The sequence below is a fragment of the Lolium rigidum genome, chromosome 7 (assembly GCF_022539505.1).
Source record: "Lolium rigidum isolate FL_2022 chromosome 7, APGP_CSIRO_Lrig_0.1, whole genome shotgun sequence".
NCBI classification, from domain to species: Eukaryota; Viridiplantae; Streptophyta; class Magnoliopsida; order Poales; family Poaceae; genus Lolium; species Lolium rigidum.
In genome coordinates, this window is record NC_061514.1 from 276,144,580 (window position 1) to 276,164,292 (window position 19,713).

Genomic DNA, 19,713 nt, shown 5'->3' on the forward strand with positions numbered 1-19,713 from the left:
TCCACAGCACGAGGAACCAATTTCTTATGCAGCTAGCAAAAGCTTTGTTAAATCCAAGGATTCATACATGCAGATAATCGAATTCTCTGCAGCCTACGCTAAAAGTGCCCTCTGAAACCTAAATGTTGTCCAGACAGTTTCGACAACTGTTTGGTAGCAATGAATTCAAAGGAAACAGTTCAATTCCCGCTTAAATCAGGAAAAATCAAGACGCCGACAAACAAGGCCTTTACGTTTCAGTGAGCATCATTCCAATCAGTTCACCAATCTTATACCTTAGTTTACATGGAAAAAGAAAGTAGAGCAACGAAGAGGAGCAGAGCTGAGAAGTTCAGACATGCTTACAATGAAGCGCAGTTACTAAAACATCAATACAACAGCAAAACCCAGCAGCACCTCCACAGGGGTCTCTCATCACCTGATCTAGGAAAGAGCCCCAATAAGGGGCTGGCAGACGGTGAGGGGAAAAATAGCGGCCCGGGAAGGCAAGTCTGGATTATCCAACAATACTGTACTGAACAACAAACAATAAACATAGGCCATAGGCCACCACGCAATTCTTCGCTTGATACGGATGTGCCTGTGATGACGGCACATATGAACATAGCTGGGCTTGTGCGGCCTCAATACTTTCTTCGCTTGACTTTAAGTAGTATGATGTTCTTCTCAGCTCGGACCTCCAACTAACATCCGCAGCAGTACAGAAGAGCCTCCGAGCTAGTCCACTAGTCTTGTATATGCAGTCCCAGTTGCCAGTTCCGTGGCGTAATTGAACAACAAGGAAGCAGATCACCATCCCGAGTTTACTTCAAGGGGGCAAACAGAATTGATGAGTTGTGCCCACCAAATCCAAATGAGTTTGACAGGGCCACCTTTACTTCACATCTCTCCTTCTTTGATCCCACCAACACGCCGACGTCCTGTGGTCAAGATTGAGATCAGGACATTCATTGGATGGAATGAGCTCTAAATATTGCGGTAAAATCTGTTATTTCATATCTAGCTTATTTTGTGCAAGCCTTAATCTATTTAAGATATATACCAACCAAATAACAATAAATATCGTCAAAAGGGAAGATCTATAGTGGAAAACTTATAATTTCCAACAAGCTTACCACTATTTTTTCTGGGTTTTCCAAATTCAGATTTGGATGGACCCAACCAGTTCTTATAGCCTGCAATGAACACAACAAAGATTGATGAGTAATATAGCCATGATGATCTGAAAACGTTCGCATTAACACCAATGCATTGCTCTGGCATTGTGACATTCATTTTCGCTAGCAGAAAGTTATCGCAACAAGTAAGCAGGTGAGTTGACTGTATGGAAGTGAAATGGAAGTGGAAATGTTCAGATTACAAATGATGGATGTGTACAAGTTCATATTTGTTAATATGCACAACAATGGGAGTAACACTAAAATGAATGATGCTTATAAATCTTATTGAAAAAGTTGGAGAAGTATAGTAGTATCATGTGGAATAGAAGTTGTTGCCCGACACTTAACTTTCACTTGCTACTTGATAACTTTTGTTCTCATACAGATCCAGTTCAAATGTCCTATGTTAGTGATCAACGATATAGGAGAGGGCTATGCAGATTGTCTAGTCTTGCTAAATAAACTGGTTATACATGCCCCATTTCTCTAACTTTTAACAGATGTAGACCAAGCAGACAAGTGCGGAGCATTACTTTTCTACAACTGCTACCAATTGAACTAGAGAACACCATATTGGATCAATACTCGGAAAGATATAATTAATGTGAAGAAATCATTCAAAACTCCATAATGGTAATAATCCATAGTATAGTCCAGAAATATGACTTCCTTACCTGTATAGAAGCAACAGCTTCTATTCCACCAGCTGCTCCTATAAGATGCCCGGTCATTGATTTTGTTGAGTTCACCCTTAGCTGCACCAAAATAATATATATAATTTGTTTGATTTGATTTACGAAATTTCTCAAACATTCTGGCATCAGGTAATATATACACCTCAGGGTTCTGGCCAAAGCAACGAACGATGGCTTCATACTCCTTCAAATCGCCTGATTGTGTAGATGTTGCATGGGCATTCACATAGTTAATTTCTTCCCTTGTTACCCCTGAATCAGCCAGTGCCTTCTCAATGCAGAGAGTGATCCCCGTTCCTGATATGGAGTAAATGGAAATGTTGGCAGGGCTCATATTTAGGTAATGAAACAGAAGAGCACGGCAAAGTTCGAATGTGCATTTCACCTTCAGGATGCGGCTCAGTCATGTGATACGCATCGCATGTGAAGCTTCCACCAAGAAATTCAGCGTATATCGTTGCACCTCTTTGCTGCAGAACATTTGCACATACCAGAAAGTGTTGAACAGTTGAACATTAGTACCAAGTCAATCAGCTGAACAAAAAACAAGGAACAGATCTACATGAAAGGGGTCAATGGAACTGTATGTGGAGAACCTTAGCATGCTCAAGTTCTTCCAATACTAGAACACCTGCCCCTTCTCCCATAACGAAACCATCACGGCCCTGCAAAAGGTACACTTTAAATTTGGCAAAATGCAAAAACTAAGCCATTAAGTTCAATTTCAGAAAATCCCAAAAGCTAGCAAAGTGCTGGTGTGTTTGGACATGTGAAACAATGATAGTTACAAGAGTAACAAATCAGTGAAATTTCCTCCACAAATTGATCTTGCAAACTAAGACAGAACCGGCCAATGTGTATGAAACAAATCGTTTATCAACATTGAACAACAGATTTTGCAAAGCAAAGTAAACTAACCATATCCCACGGCCGGGAAGCTTTTGTTGGGTCACTGTTCCTCTGTGAAAGAGCTCTGCAGGCAACAAAACCTCCCAATCCTGCATGTAATAGTTTAAAGGTTCAAAACTGCCAAGTGGAAAATTAAAAGAAACAACGACAATGTTGGAATTAGAAATTATGCTTCCTAGCTTTAAATCTTATCAGGATCACATACCAATTGGGATGAGTGGCGCATCAGAACCACCACAGAGCATGACATCCTGGAATGTTAGAACAATATCAGACAAGATGTTACTCCCTCGTAGATCCTACAAAGAAGGAAGTTACTTACAGCTTCCCCTCTTCTGATATGGTTTGCTGCATTGAGGATACAGAAGTTACTGGTGGCACAAGCAGTGGAAATAGAATAATTTGGCCCCATCCATCCCTATGCATCACAGAAAATATGATCCATCAACTACAATTGTTATCCTTTTTCTATTTGAGAATAATAACTATAGTCGTTTTAAGCATGCATGAAAGGACATTGTATATTACCAGATCCATTGCAAGTATTGCAGAACCCATATTAGTAGTTGCAAAGGGAACACAAAATGGGTTCATTTTCCTGTAAGACACCCTCAGCGCTTCAATGGCGTCATTGAATACCTGCATGATATCATACCGTAACTTGTATGAAATTATCGAAAACAGGCATCTGTAGAAGTACTCATCGTTTTACAGGAGTATGACTATACTAGTATAGTACTATAGTATGGGAATTCACACCTTCATGCCGCCCATCGCAGAGCCAATAAGAACCCCACATCTGGTTTTATCCAACTCATTCCTGACTTCTTCAGTGAGCCCACCGTTTTCCAATGCCTTCTTACCAGCAGTAATCAAATACAACATGAACTTGTCCATCCTCTTAGCTAGCTTGGGTGCAACCCAACCATCGGTAGAAAATGATTTGATTTCTCCTGCAATTCTCTGTACAAAAACCCACATGTCAAACCCTGGATGAAAATATCCATCCTGATTGCAACAATGATCCTGCTCCGTTGCACATAAATGGAACCGTCAGCCAAGTATTACCGTGGGGAACTTGGAGCAGTCAAAAGTCTCAATCTCGCTTATTCCACTAGTGCCGTTCAGAAGGTTGTTGTAAAACTCATCAGGATCATGGCCCAGTGGCGTCACTACACCCATGCCAGTGACAACCACCCTCCTTTGTTTAACATCAGGTCTCTTCTTCTCGACGATTACCCTTTCAGGCTGCAAAGCAACAGCCATGGCCATTCCTGCAAATTGCAATGAATACCATTTAGATCCTTGTCTACTTTTAAAAGACCATATCTGCTTGAGTCAGCACATGTAACAAAAACCGGCAGACCTAGGTAGACAATTAACATTCTCCACAGAGGCACTGTCAAGCACCTCATTTGACATTACATGCCACATCCCACTCATACACAAGTTAACTTCATGCTATAAGAAGACAATAGTCAATAGTATTCAGGTTTTCAAAGTCTTTCATGCACTTCTTGACTAATGGCCTCAATATTCATACTAGTGCACACCATTCTTTATACACTCCGGTCAATACTCAAAAGTGTACTCTTTGGTAAAGTGTCAAAACCGTGTAGCCTGTGCTAATAAGAACATAAAACAAGCAGAGCCAGCCAAGCTAAATTGAAACAATCCGATTCACCACAATCGTGTGAATTCAATTCATAAGCATGTAAGCTGACAGCGAGACCAAGTGCACACATGAGCCACTGATAGCAACTTAATTCATGCAGAAGAAAAAAAATATTATAGGATTACAGTTTGTTTGCTGATTGGTTGATAATCAGTATTATGTTTCTATGGCTATTTTTCAGGGTTATTTTATTGGAGTCTTTCACACGCTTTCAGACAATGGACTTAATCTTCACACTAATGCAAGCTCATTCTGTCCCTACTCAAGGGCCCAAATCCTGCGGGCGGGTTGTGCTTCTACGAAGTGCAAACAAGCAGAGCCAGCCAAGATAAATGAAAACAATGTCGATGCAGCCGATTCAGCACAAACGTGTGAATCCTGACAGCGATACCAAAAACCCCACATGAACCACTGCACCAAGATCCTCGGCACAAAACAGGAATAATCTCTCCTCTCCCCTATCGTGACGAGCGTACACGCACAATGTGACGCCGAGAACGGGATAAAACCCGCACCTTGACCACGGGCGATACAACCGATGCTCTGGAAATTTACTCGGATTCGCGTGCGATGGTGAAGCAAGAGTAACAAGAGACAAATGCGGGATTTAGGGCGACTTGGCATCTCACCAGAGCGCGCCGAGCTGTGGCGCCTGGCCCCGATGGGGCGGCGGTCGCGGCGCGGGCCGAACATGGAGGCGCCGGAGCCGCCATCGAGGCACTGCGTCTGGCGGTGCTGGTGGCTGCGGCTGTCCTCCGCGCCGCAGTCGGCGTGCGAGCCCGCGGCGACGAGCCACGTGCAGAGCGGTGGCGCAGCTGCCGCCATTGTCCGTCTCCCCCCTCCGGCGATGCCTGGCACCCGCTCGCGGCTTCGCGGATCCCCGGAACGGCGACGGACACGCGAGGTGCTGAGATTCCGCGCGGAAACAGAGCCGCGCCGGAACGTCGGAGGCAAGAACGGAGGAGAGACGAGATGCGGGGGCGAGGGGTCGCGATTGGAGGAAGTTGGCGGCGCGACGCGGAGCAGGGAGCAGCACGGCGATCTCAGAAGGAGAGGAGGAGGATTGCCTGGCGTGTGGAGGGGGCGGGAGCCGACATTGGCAGGTGCTCGAGGGACGGGAGCGAGGTGTGAAGTGGAGGCTGGCTGTGGTGTTCCGGAGGAGGAAGAGGAGGGAGGGGGTTGGGGAGTTTAATATAGGAGGAGGAGAAAATTTGGAGATTTTTTGGGGTTTTCTTCTCCCATTTTTCAAGTTCTTCCACTTTCTTATTCTATACATTATCATCAGGTAAGACTTTCTTATTTTATTTAGTATATAAATCATTTTAGTGGTTTGTTTCCAAAAAGAGCCAAGAAATACGCACATTGTTCATGTGCACCATACTTACACCACGACGGGCGTTAATAGTGTGTTTCTTCTACACGCAGTCGTGGCAATATTGAAAAAAAAATCACACCGAGAGTGCTCCATGTACGGGACCTCACGTTGAAGAAATCACTAGGTTTCCTCCCTCGAGAGTGGTGTTTGTTCCACGAAACCTCTCATGCACGAAATCACTAGATTCATCCCCCGAGAGTGGTGTTTGTTCCACGGGACCTCTCATGCACGAAATTACTAGGTTTCGTGGCGTGCCAATTCATTTCAGATTCGTGAAACTCGGCGGGGGTGGGTGAAACCTAGCGGCATAGATCTCAAACCATGAAAAATGATAAATTCCCCGAGAGTGCTCCATGTGTGGGACCTCTCGTTTACGAAATCACTAGGTTTCATTCCCCGAGAGTGGTGTTTGTTCCACGAGACCTCTCATGCACGAAATCACTAGGTTTCATTGCGTGCCAATTTGTTTCGGATTCCTAAAACTCAGCGGGACTGGATGGAACTTAGCGCATAAATCTCAAACCATGAAACATGATAAATTTGACGGCATAAGCATGCACGGGAGGTCCCGTGCACAGGACAAAAGCACCCCACCCCCTCCTCTAGTTGGAGTGGTACGTGTTAGCCAACTTAACATCCACGCGAACATGTATCTTTGATAATTACGACACACACCGTTAACCATAGATATTGAATCAAAATATATTTCAATTAATTGAGAACAAACAAGCTCTCTATCACCGCTTTGCCAATGGTTGTGAAAGTATATGCTTTCTCTATTCACTAATATAAAATACTTTGACAAATTAAATTAGCTTGCTGAAACATCTTGTATCAGTGAGCGGAGGGGTATCAATTTATATATAAACGGAATCTAAACTTTCGGAAATACACTTTTAAACCCATGTACATATGCTCCTGCCACCAGAAAAAATAACAAAAAAATGTCAAAAAATTCAGAACAAAAATATCTATGTGCACACGCTAAGTTTCGTGGACAATCAACTTTTTTGTGTGTCCTATGCAAAAAAAAAAGATAAAGAAATGTTTCATGAATAGTCTTTTAAGCATTGAATTTTGTCTTTTTTTAATTATAATATAAAATATATCGATTTTTCTTGAAACGACTTTGTGAGCACATAGAACATCAAAATGTACGTGCTACATTTCTTGTTGATTTTTTTTAACATTTTAAAATAAATTTAAAATGCATTTCAAAATTCAGGAGCATATATACCTGAGTGCAAAAACGTTGTCCCTAAACTTGGAACATCTTTGCAAATCCACGGTAGGGTTGATGTAACAAATTAAGAAGCTGGTGACGAGAGTGGGACCCCAGCATGGCAAAAGAATATATGCAAGTGTCAGTGACTTGGGGGTTTGTTTCTCATGAACTAAAATAATTGTTTTCCTTTGGTTGGTGAGATTGCGAGAGAGTGATTGTGTGTGGGTGATGCAGCGGGGGCGGGGCAGATTTCGTTTTGTTTTAGTCAAGGAGCAACGTTGTCTTCTTTCGTTTGAGAGAGAGATGCTGTGATGGGGGCTGTGATTTAGACTCTGTTGCAATGGCTTCATCTTTGGCATTTTACTTGGTGAGAAGATGGATGGATGGCGATACTCGACTCGTTTATTTTTCCACCGGAACAACGCTCGATAAGTCGATATGATAGTATAGAGGGATGTGCTACAGGACGAACATTGACCCATGTTTCAGTGACGGTGCTGGTATACAACCATTGGCTGCAAATGAACCTAATGTTTTCATTTTTTACCAAATCCTTCATTAAATCTGTACTGCCATTGACTTCGGGTGAAAGATTTACCATAAGCAATAGAGATGAACCCAATAGGGATACCCTGCTCTAGCTTCGCCACCGAGATGTTCTCATCATGATCTCATGTATTGTAGCTGTGGCCGCACCAGATCAGGCGACGGAGACCGGTGTCGCGTGTCTTTTTACGCCAAATAATTTTTATACTGCTGCATTTGCTGCCCATCATTTTAATCTTAATTTCCTATGCTCCCTCTGATATATAAAAAATATTGTTGATTTAGTACGAAGTTGTATTAAATCAGTGGATAGTTATTAATAAAGTTTAAAAACTCATAGATTCGGTGTATTTACAGTAAAATCTATGTATTTGGACTTAATGAATGATCATGCGAAGTTTCTTGGTAAGTATCTATGTAAATTGAAAATTCCCTAAGAATTATTTTTTATGTGGTTCCTACGTAGAAAAGTGCTGTTAACTAAAGATAACTTGACGAAGCGAAATTGAAATGGATGTCAGAAGTGTTGTTTTTGTGATTCAGATGAGACTGTTGAGCATCTATTTTTTTCATGTCCTTTTGTAAAAAATTGTTTGGCGTATGGTTTATTTAACCTATAATATTTCGCCACCTGCTAATATTACTAATATGTTTGGTAGGTTAAACAAGGTGGATAAAAAGGATAAAGCTAGTATACACGTCTTAGCTTTATGTTGGTCCATTTGGACTTGCGGAAAATGATATTTTCTTTAACAAGCAGAAGGGTACAAATTATTTTGTAGGTTATTCGTCGAGCTGCGCACTAGATTATGTTATGGGTTTTCCTATTCTCTGAAGATCAGCGGAAGCATATGGTTACTGGATGCAACTGTCTAATGATGGTTGTGCATGACTTCTTTTTCCAGACTACTAGTAGAACTGAGAATGGAAGCTTTATGATGCTTCTCATTTTTCTTTGGTTGATACATGTCTCAACTTTATCTTGTTAAATGTAGATTTTAAATAACTCATACATTAAAATAAATGAAGCCATCGTGTGCATCTACTGATGCAGATGCTACGGTTTCACTCCCATTTTGAAAAAAAATGAATTGTGGATTTTTTTTTAGAACGAAGTGAAGTGTGGATGCATACGTGTTTGTGCTGATGGGCCTGTGAGCCATGCACCAGCGGGCTTATGGGCCTATGGTTCATCCACTTATCACATCTGCTGTCCTTAATTAATTTGGTGAACCTACTGACTGCACAGTTTTTTCCTCCATGAAATTCAAGTAGGACACTGTACATATAGATGACGAAATAAACGGTATGCACGTGGTAAGATTACGGATGACAGCCTTGGCAGTAATTTCGTGCGAGAGAGACGGAATGGCCACCACCTAAAACCCACCAATTATGAGTGCCTTTCCAACTCTCTTAGCAACAGCAAAAATGGTGAGATGATTAAGGTCAATCTTGAGTAATGGTCGTTCAATGCCAATATCCACATTGATGGGACTGTACTGCACTGGTATTCAGCATCAATTGACAGATTGACGATTCCCCTCAAGCACACATATGGACATATGGTAGGATAGCTAAGAGCTCTGAGGCTATGGCAGTTAACACGCACGAACATGCATCATTCCATGCATGGACGTACGCGAGCCGAATCAATGCCCGCGCGGATCGACGGATCGAGTAGCTAGGCGCGGCGTGCTGGTACAACAGTGCCAGTGCATGTAATCTCCTTTCATTGGAAGAAAACCTAATGTATAGTGTCCGGCGTGTTGTGTGTCAATTAAACGGCATTCAATCGTCCCTGGCATCTTCTTGCAGATTGAATCGCAGCTAGCAGAGGGGGCCTGGCGACAGGGGTCCTCCACTCCAAAGGTACGCAGGGAGTTTGTTTGGCAGAGGGCACGAGCACGACGACGACGACGACCTGGGAGCTTCAGAGCAGCTAGGGGCAGGCAGCAGTGCAGCATGGACAGGCAATAACTGCAACACGAGCATGGGTTTCCTTTCCTCTCTTTAGCGGAGCCCCGGCCGGCACCTCACATGGCACGTACGCCGCGCCACGAGCGGAATTCACAGTCTGACCACCCCATAGGATCGATCGGTAGGCCGGTGCTTCAATGCCAATACAAGCAGAATTAAGCTCAGCTTTGGCCGTCGAAGTGATCCGATGTGGTATCGCTATATGGATCTTAATCGGAGACGAGGCCGACCGCATTCAATTCGCTCCGGCTGCTGCTACAATCGCCTACTGTGCGTCCATCACCAACGTGTGATACGGCCTCGCCGCTGCTGTGAGTTCGTGGAGGGAGGAGTCTCTGCGACGGATGAGGTAGGACGGGCACACGCGTGGGTGGCCGGCGTTGCTTGCCGGACCGGCCGGAACTGTGTCCTGAAAATATCGGCCGTAGCATGTGTCATTTGCTTGGGCTTGCAAGGTAGCTACAGGCGCCTATAGCATATTGAAGTTTTGGGGGTAAATTTTCCTTCCGTGAGCGCATTTGCTTTGGCTTAACATGAAACGTACGTGATGTGGCCCTTCGTGGTTCACAATCTGGTTGATCTCTCGGTCTAGAAACCAGTTTGGAAAAGTATAGATACAAACCACAAAATGTTACACAAACAAACAAGGGAGTATGATGCAGACAGCATATTCCCCCTCAAAAAAAAATGTGAGTGCAAAATACTCTGCTGTGAGTGCATGATTTTCTAATTTTTCTGGTAGCTCCTAAAATCACGAAAAAAATATATTTAATCTGCAACTTTACGTCCGCCATAAGCACAAAAGTCAGCAAAAATTCCTGACATGTTTAAGGGAATACTACCTATCGCAGGCCGATGGGAAACAATTGATCGGACCTATCGGACGCCGTACATCTTGCCTCCATCAAACAGTCCACAATGCAGCCAAAAAAAAAAAACAGTCCACAATGGATTTGATGATCGGACCTTTGATGATTCCCCATTAACTACGCACGCCAGCCTCGTCCAGATCGGCTCCCAAATTGATCCGCCGCCTCTCAGGTTTGCCGGCCGCCACGCGACCCTGCTCTCCCACGCCGCCGCACGACCATGTTGCCCCGCCTCGTGCGCTTCAGCTCCCCCAACGGCACTGCGCCGGTGCACCCTCCCATCCAGGCCAAATCTTGCGCCTCCATCGGGTCCAGGTCTTGCGCGGACAAGCATTAGGGTCTACGGGCTACCACGCGCGGGGAATCGTCGACGAGGATTACCGACCGCCGGTGGCCGACACAAGAGATGTAGGAGGCGGCTCAGCCCAGCCTTCAAGGCTACACTCCAGTCAAAGCATCGGGCCGTAGGCTGCTTCGACAGTTCGAGTCAATGTCTCGATCCCTCACTGACTACACGATTAGGAAGAAGGTAATTCCGATTTCCTAAGGCTTAAATGTCTCATATTTTCTGCGTTTTTGAAGATCAAATCCATGTATTCCTTTATATATGTATTTGTGTCAATGCTTCTGCTTCCACGCTGTTCAAGTTGATTGCTTGACTTTGTTGCTTCTAAATAACCATGCTTCATATTTAAATTAGTCATGCTACTTCTTGTCTGCGTTGAGTTTGTATGACGTCAACTATGCTTGATGCTTCCAAGTTTTCATACGTACTCACTAATCAGTCAACTGAAATTATGAAAATTACTTGTGCTTACTCACCGGGTAGAGTATGCATCATCTCTACTATATGCGTACATACTTTCCGAGCTCTTATGTTTTACCTATGTACAGCTGAGCGTCCCCCGTGGGATTGGAAGCCCAGAACCCCCACCTCCCCAATTGTCTGATCAACCCGCACACTCCTCATCCCCACTCCCAAACATATCGAGAGAGAAAAATTCCCCATCCCCGTCCCGGACACTCGTATATATATATACCATCAACCCATCGACCGCCGCTTCATCACGCAGCACCGGCAGACCGCCGACGAGTCCTTCGCCGCCCAACTGCCACCTCTGTGTTTCGCTGCAGCACCACCACCCTTTCCTAGTAGCAACTCTAACTACGGCTAGCACCTTGCAGCACTGGCGTCCAATCGCCGGCAAAACCGTTGCTGGGTGGCGATAGCACCGCCACCGGTTGCCGGCAACACCACGGCTTGCTTCTTGCAGCACCGGCGCCCAATCACCGGAAGTAGTGCAGCTGGGCGCCGGTAGCACCGCTGGCCATGGTTGGTAGCAAATCTGCCTACGACCCTGCCATGGTTCGCATTGCCACCTGATGCTCGTAGCATCGCTACCTGCGACTAGAAGCACCACCCACGTGTTGTGGTAGCACCATGTCTCAAGATGAGCAGCACCACGCCTTGCTGCTTGCAGCACCAGTGCCCAATCGCCGACAGCATTTCAGTTGGGCGCCGGTAGCACCATTGGCCATGTTTGGTAGAAAATCTGCCTACGTCCGGTATCACCCCTTGCATGGTTCGCAGCGCCACCTGATGCTCATAGCATCGCCACCTGCGACCGGCAGCACCACCCACGTGTTGTGGTAGCACCATGTCTCAAGACGAGCAGCACCGCGCCTTGCTGCTTGCAACACCGGCACCCAATCGCCGGCAGCACTGCAGCTGGGCGCTGGTAGCACCGTTTGCCATAGTTGGTAGCAAATCTGCATACCAACGGCAGCACCCCCGCCATGGTTCGCAGCACCACCTGATGCTCGTAGCATCTCCACCTGCGACTGGCAGCACCACCCGCGTGTTGTGGTAGCACCATGTCTCAAGACCAGCAGCACCGTGCCTAAGCGTTGGTAGCATCGACCTACTCGGCCGCCCTTCCCTTGAAGCCCTGTAGCATCATCGTCGTGTTGTGGTAGTACCGTGCCTCAACTTCATCAGCACCGCTTCTCAGCATTTGTAGCATCGACCTCCTCCACATCCCCCAGATGAAGAAGCGTTTTCCTATGTAAATCATATATATGTTTGTGCTTAGACCATGAACACACTATGTTCATATGCATGAATATAATGCTTCTAAATATCAATGCTTCCTATCGATATCACTTTCTGCTCATATTTTGCCGCATTTCAAGTTCTGAACGATGCTTTAATCATTTGGTAATATTGTAATTTAACTGTTGACTCTAGGCTTACTATTCTGTTTTTACATACACTTGTCTCATGTTTCTTGCATTTTTCGCCACATGTTGCCAGCAAGATATGCGTTTTCTTGAGGTAGCATGAAATTGATGTATTGAAATAGTCATGCTTGTTATGTAGCATACTTCTGTTTCAATCCTGAAAAGTTTGCGGCAATAGAGCCATTATTCTGCCATTTTGTAGTTGTATTGTCAAAAGAATTGTATTTAAACAATGCCTTCGTTCTTCCTTCATTTCATTCTCATATATATATTACCCAGGATGCATGTCTTTATTTCAAAAAAAAAAAACCCAGGATGCATGTCCACAGCTTTCAGATAACATTTTATTTTAATTGCACAACTGGCTTGCCTAACTAGCTTTTGAAATGAAATAATAATGCATGTAGATTTATTTGTTTCCTGCAGTGTTCGTCTCTATGAAAGGGTACAAGCCACGATGGAGATCCATGTTCACCGACGTGGTCTATGGAAGCTCGAAGTTTTGAATTTTGAAGCAAGCTGAACCAGTACAAGAAACAAGCGGTTGAAGCATATGCCCTTTTAAAGATACAAATTTTACACCCCGAAAATATTGTAACTTCGGAGAGTTCATCTATTTGCCGCAACTTGTATGCAGTGTCGTCTTAAAATAAGTTGTGCATCTGATAAAGAATGTGTATTACTGTAGGAATTGAAAAATATACAAGGTACCTGCAGCATGATCATAGATGTATTAGTAAGAGGATTAAGTGCTTGCATCTTGTTAATATATGCTATGCAGAAAAGGTTATGTATCAGTGAGTACCAGGGAGCATATTTGTTAGGGCACCGCTAGGCGTCGGACGCCGAAAACATTCTGTGACTTCCAAAACATTCTGAATGAAAGATTGGAGCATATAAATGGCTGTGACTTCAGTGACTTAAGGTAGCAAGATTATGTGACATTAGAAAAATATTTTCTTCAAATACGAATTCGTGGTTGGAAACAAATGGTTATACGAAATAGTTTATTTTGTTTCCTAAAACTCTGGAATTAGTTTCCTTTAAATTATATGTACGGGCAACAGTAGACAAAGATTTACATCTCAAAAATAAATAAATAGTAGAACAGGATAATGGAAGAAAAAGGTTCACGATCTGCTCGATCCATTGCTTCCTGGCAGGTGAAAGATCACTTTTCTCTTGTAATCAGAAATTTGGTGATTACGGAAGCACATACTAAATTTTGATTTGCTGCCTTGGTTAAGGATGCAGATTTCTAGAAGCACGCTGGTGGACTGGATCTGCATGCGATACGAGAGCTGTTAATTCGGGGCCGCTCTTAGCGACGTTAACTACGCAAATAAACGCGGGGTTGGTTTTCTTAGTTTTCAGATCGCACGGCGTGTGTGCTTCCAATCCAACGACCTCCGACAGGTCCGATCGGAAGCCAATATCGGCGTCCGACGCCTAGCGGTACCCATGTTTAAGGGGTCAAAATAAAGCCGTTAAGCATTCGTTTGAGCTTCAATTTGATTCTTTATGAGACCTTTGATATTTTGTGAATGATAGAAACTTAATACACTCACTGGATATCATGTACCAAAATTTTGGAGGTTCTATGGCAGCGTGCATGTTATCTTTTGTGCCCACTAATGTCATCCACTCAGAAAAGAGACTCGAAAGAGTTTTGTGGTGAAGTTTTCTCACATGAAGTAAGGACTATCAAACAAGGAGTCATTCAAGTAATGTTCAGCACCATAAGCTTAGGATTCCCCATAGCACCCCACTGGACATATCAAACTCTCGGTTTGCACACCTTTTAACTTTGTTTTTGGGCACCATTCTACTTTTGCATAAACTTGGAGCGTCTATGTTTAGTTTTTATGTTTTTCTTTTGCAATTTTGTTTTGAATAAAGAGACCACCACCTGTAGGTATTCTTAGTGAATATTAATGAGCTACTGGAATAAAAATAAAGTTAAGTTTGGATGATAGTAAAAGAAAAGGGTAAAGGGATTAAAAGTGCTACGGAAAAGGTTGTGCATGTTGTTCATTTGGTTGTATTGTTTATACTTGAGATCAATGGTAGTATAAGTTTCACGCATGGTGCTATATTTCATTTACATCATGAAGGTTTAATTTAAGTGTTATTTTGCATATTAGTAAATGAGTAAGTGCTATGTACACTTCTGCATTACGTTTTCCCATAGTGGTCAATTTTCTCCTCTTTCTAGCCTTTCACTATAACAAGCGGTGCATGTTCTGCAAACTCCTTGAGCCAAACTTATTGCTAATATTATACTTGAGTTCACCATACCTACCTACTATTCAATATGTGCTATCTTTGTTTGTTTCAAAATCATTTCTTTGTGTATGCTCAAAGCTCATGGGGAAGTAGGCAGTGGGGGTCATCCACGAACTTGAAACATCACAACCCTTGCAGATTAGAGAAAAAAGAGTTGCACACAAAAACATGAGGGAAAAAACCTCCAACCAAGGGTGGAAAGTTAGGATTAAAAAAACAAAAGGCAAAAGGAAAGGGAAAAGCAAACAAATAGGTATGAAAAGGAGAAACAAGGTAGCATTTGTATGAATAAGTGCAATCAAATAAGCGGCATCTCTGGAGAGAAAAAAAAAAGCAAAAAGTGTCAATGAAAAGAAAGAAGTAAAGTGCCAAATAAAGATGTTTATGATAGGGGCAATGGGATCACACACTTGCCATCCGTTGACATGAGCTTCATATCCCAAAATACCATTGTTTATTTTCTTTTTAGTATATTTATCTCAATTCGAAGATTTAGCACATGCTATGTATCAATTCCTTCTGAGTCAAAGGAACCTATTCTGCCCCAAGTTAGAAACAATTCCTTACATAAGCTTTCTTATAGAAATTCTTTATATATATAGTCTTGCTTAATTGTGCATATTACTTATGCATTTAGTTCTATGCAAGCTTTGCTTATTGTCTTACATTCATAAAGTACATCTCACTGAAACATTATGTTATGAGTACTTTGTATTCTTGTTTTGATTATAAATGATACTACTCTCTGAAACAATGTTCATAAATTACATATGTATCAAGTAACAACAAACTCCAAAGTCCATGTGTACTTTTTATCACCTTTATGCTCGTGGACGAGCATAAGTTAAGCTTGGGGATCTTGATGCATGTAAAATACATACATAAACTTTGTAGTTAATTGTCATATATTACAACATATTGCATGTTGTTATAAGATGTTATATTCATGTTTTGTGTATTTTTAAGTTTCACGGACCTTGCGGAACTCAAACGGAGCGAGGATTTTCCTGGAGTCAATATTTTTCTAGGAGAGAAAATATGAGAAGAAGAAGTACCAGAGGGGGGCCACGAGGCCCGAACAAGCACATGTGGCACGGGACCCACCCTAGGCCGCGCCACTAAGTCTTTTTTCCTCCTCGAGCGTCTGCAGCCGTCTGTTTTGATCTCAAACTGACGGGGTTGACCTAAAAACCACTATATATAGACTCCCCAAGGTCATTTCACTTTTTCATATGCCTTCTTGAATTCTTATTTAAAATAACCCCATTTTCTTCCAATGAAGTTCATGGATAGTCTCAAGTAAAACGACTGCCCACTCCAGGATATGTCATCTTGGCATAAACACCATTTGAGTAGGTCTAGAGCTAGCAATCCATGTCGATTTGTTAGAGTGAGAGATTGTGAGCTTGCTACTATTGGAGGATGTACTTCCTATACGGCTTGGTAGTTATTACCCTGATGAGCTCTTCATGGAGATTGTGAATAGGTCGGTCCTCTCCTTCGTGGAGTTCATGAAGTGGTTGTGGAGCTTGACATCTCTGGAGTGGAGGAATAAGGTACCCATAGTGATTGAGCCCTAATTTCGTGGAGGTGGCTTAAGGAGAAGAAGGTGAGCATGTGTTGGCATTCAAAGAAATATGTGGTTACCACCACCTCTCCAACGGTGATTAGCTTCCTTGCGAGGTAGTGAACATCGGGATAAGTCTTGACTTTGTGTGCCTCTCCCTTCACCCGATTTCATTCTCTATTGTGCTTTTTTTATGTTGTGATAAACTTTTTATTGAAGTACTTTATCTTCATATATGTTACTTATCACTTACGTATTGTTATATATATCTTATGACCGTCTTGTTTATCCTAAGTTTTCGGTGCGCTTGGTGTGTAGCCTAGCATATTTATGATTTATGTTTGAAATCTAAAAGAATATTTTGTTATTTATTCAAGCCAATTTTGTAATATTTTAAAATGATATTCATCTTCGACCGCTCTAAGCGACTTTTAGGCACGTTCACATTGATGATGAACACTATAGTGATGATGAAGAAAGGAGTGACACTCCTAGTTTTATTGCGCTATCAAGAACTAAGTCTAATGCGAGGAAGACGGAGAATGAGGGGCTGAAGAAGGGACGGGACAATGCTCACAAGGAATCACCGGACAACATGATGTAGAAGAAATGAGTTTAATTGTTACCAAGAGGAACGACTGGAACATCAAAGACACTAAGGAGAGGAGGGATATCGTGGAGGAAAGGAGGTAGGGCAGAGCTGGAGCTCGAGTCACCTTGACGCACCACTTTACTATGGAAAAAATTGAGCAAAAATCTACTAATTGTGACATGGGCCCAATTATTGCAATGGAGCCTTATGTGACATTCACGGGATCGGGGTAGCGGACGGCTCTAGTAAAATTAATGTCAATTGGGGATTTATATGCTTTGGGAGCTCTAGTTCTAGTGTGCTTGTTTTTCTTCATGTTTTTGTTATGGACTTCATTTGTATTCATGAGAAACTATCTTGCGGTTTTAGGCTTAAATTTGACTCAAAATTCAAAAATTGTGGAGTTTAAATGTATTGGAAATGTGTATGACATGAAGATGGAAGCTTCAATTATCATATTATTATGTCATGAAAGTTCACTTTGAAAGTTCGGACTATATATGCACGATGAGTTGAGAACTAGAAGCACATCGAGTTATGCGCAATCAATTTTCGATAAGCTGTTGTAAAAGGGTAAGATATCTTTTGTAGCAATTTTGATTCTTCTATCCTCATACTTCATTTTAGGTACCTAAAAATGGATAAATTATTGAAAATGCTCTCAATAACACACTTCTAAGGATGACAATTTTACTCACGGTTACTGGTAGCTTACCTGCATGGTTTGGGTATGTGCATGCTTTTATATCCATGAGGTGTACACATATCCTACTAGTGAAGTTGCGGATAGGATATGAGTATAGCCTTATACCTGTGGGTATACTTATATCCTACCCATTTAACCAACATGTGGACTTATGTAGGTGAATAGTCCATTTATTGAGTTTACAAACCGATGTTAAGTTGTCATCAATTGTTAATATGTCGTGTGAATCACCTAATCTTGTTGGTATATGGGTTATGAATATGTGATTGTGATTTCTAAATTCTTATAATTGTCATATATTCAACAACATGTTATTGAGTGAAGATAATTGATTATTTGTCAAATGTGCTATGTGCTATCGATGAATATAAAATTGTGAATAACTCTCGGTGAGGTGGATTATGGTGGGGTTTGCGGTGCCGACGATCGGCCTGTTGCAGCATGGCAGCGGTTCTATGGACCCGATCTGGGCCTGGGCGGACCCTCTTGAAACTGGTATGCCTTCAGAAGGGGCTTTACCGGCATACTAGGCTCGGCTGAACCCGTTTCAAGCTACTCTTCGCCCCTACCTTGCATGCTCCGTGATGTTAGCCGCGGTGAGATGATGATGGTGACCCGCAGTGACATATGGAGAGTTTGCATCTCTCTTTAAACGTTTTCTCTGCGAGTTGAAGCACGTGTATAGTGACCGGCATTTTCATTCTCAGTGTAGGGCTAACAGCACCCATCTTGTCGTCCGTCCGCACGTGACGGTTTCGTGCCGCTTCTGGCGATTTCCAGGCGACTCTAAGCGCTCGAGTTCGGCGAACTCTGCTGAGTGATTCCAAACCAAATCCACGATCCTCACAAACCCAAATCCACAAATCCCACTCACCCAAATCCATCCCAAATTCCAGAGAGTAGAGCTCCAAGCTTGCCTTCCCCTTTCCCCTAGAGATTGAGCAGAAGTAAAGGTAGGCGAGGAGGAAGAGGCTCAAGGGGACTTTGACGGCGAGCGAAAATCCAGCGTCCCCTTCCAGAAAGAACCTTCAAATCGAAGGGGAGAAGGAGGTGTAGGTAGCAGCGACGAAGCAAAAAAGCGAAGAGGCCACGCAGAGAGAGGGCGGAGCCGGGAGTTTGACCGAGGCCTGCGGAGCTGCTGGCGAGAAGGTGCTCTTGCACTGGAAGCCAAGCAGGAAGAAGCAACAATGGAGGACATGAGAGCTGTTGTGCTAGAAGGAGTGGAAGGGAAACTCAAGAACTTGAAGCTATCAGAGGCATAGAAGAAAAGCATCAAGATAGGAAGAAAGCAAGCTTGTGCTCCATCCATCGGGAAACTTCAAGCTGTTGGTAAGATCCTATCAGACAAACCTGCGAAAGTAGATTATGTTAAAAAAAACCTTAGGAGAGATCTGGAGTCCTTTCTCAGGAGTAGAATGTAAAGACATGGGTAGGAACATATTCCTATTTTCTTTTGACGATGAAACAAGCAGGAAGAAAGCTCTGAACAATGAATGGCCCATGGGACTTCAATGGTAGTCTGATTGTCATGGAAAAATTCATGCCGAACAAAACCATCAATGATTATGCTTTCAAACATATTCCAATTTGGGTCAGAGCATTTGGCATACCAATGGGAATGATGAATATGGAGACAGGAAGATTAATAGAAGAACAGATAGGAGAATTCATAGAAGTCAATCTTGATGAAGATGGAGAAGCCATGGGGGAATACTTACGCATAAAAATAAGAATGGACATTACAGTTCCGCTAATGAGGTTCACTACCCTAGAAATTGAAGATGATGATGAGGAGGGCTACCATATGAATGCAGAGGGGATAAAAGGAACAGAGGAAAAAATAGTAACTCTGAAATATGAGCACCTACCTGATTTCTGCTACAGATG

At 42.9% G+C, this 19,713-nt stretch overlaps 1 protein-coding gene across 1 annotated transcript; it reads right to left on the reverse strand.

Annotated features, from left to right (window-relative positions):
• Positions 1-209: 209 nt before the first annotated feature.
• LOC124669597 (3-oxoacyl-[acyl-carrier-protein] synthase II, chloroplastic-like) lies at positions 210-5,592 on the reverse strand. Its single transcript, XM_047206182.1, has 13 exons — positions 5,069-5,592; positions 3,833-4,038; positions 3,524-3,727; positions 3,293-3,403; positions 3,087-3,182; positions 2,970-3,015; positions 2,774-2,853; positions 2,452-2,520; positions 2,241-2,325; positions 1,998-2,152; positions 1,835-1,915; positions 1,116-1,175; positions 210-920 (listed from the first exon to the last, which is right to left on the reverse strand). The coding sequence occupies exons 1-13, from the start codon at positions 5,262-5,264 to the stop codon at positions 804-806; spliced, it is 1,506 nt and encodes a 501-aa protein (XP_047062138.1). The 5' UTR covers positions 5,265-5,592; the 3' UTR covers positions 210-803.
• Positions 5,593-19,713: the final 14,121 nt, after the last annotated feature.

Bases quoted from the DNA above. Each gene is read 5' to 3' on its own strand.
- LOC124669597 (XM_047206182.1), bottom strand. From the start codon at position 5,264: ATGGCGGCAGCTGCGCCACCGCTCTGCACGTGGCTCGTCGCCGCGGGC. The intron at 2,854-2,969 runs GTATGTGATCCT...TATTACATGCAG, and splicing joins TGCGCCACTCATCCCAATTG to GATTGGGAGGTTTTGTTGCC. The intron at 921-1,115 runs GTAAGCTTGTTG...TCTTGACCACAG, and splicing joins AAAACCCAGAAAAAATAGTG to GACGTCGGCGTGTTGGTGGG.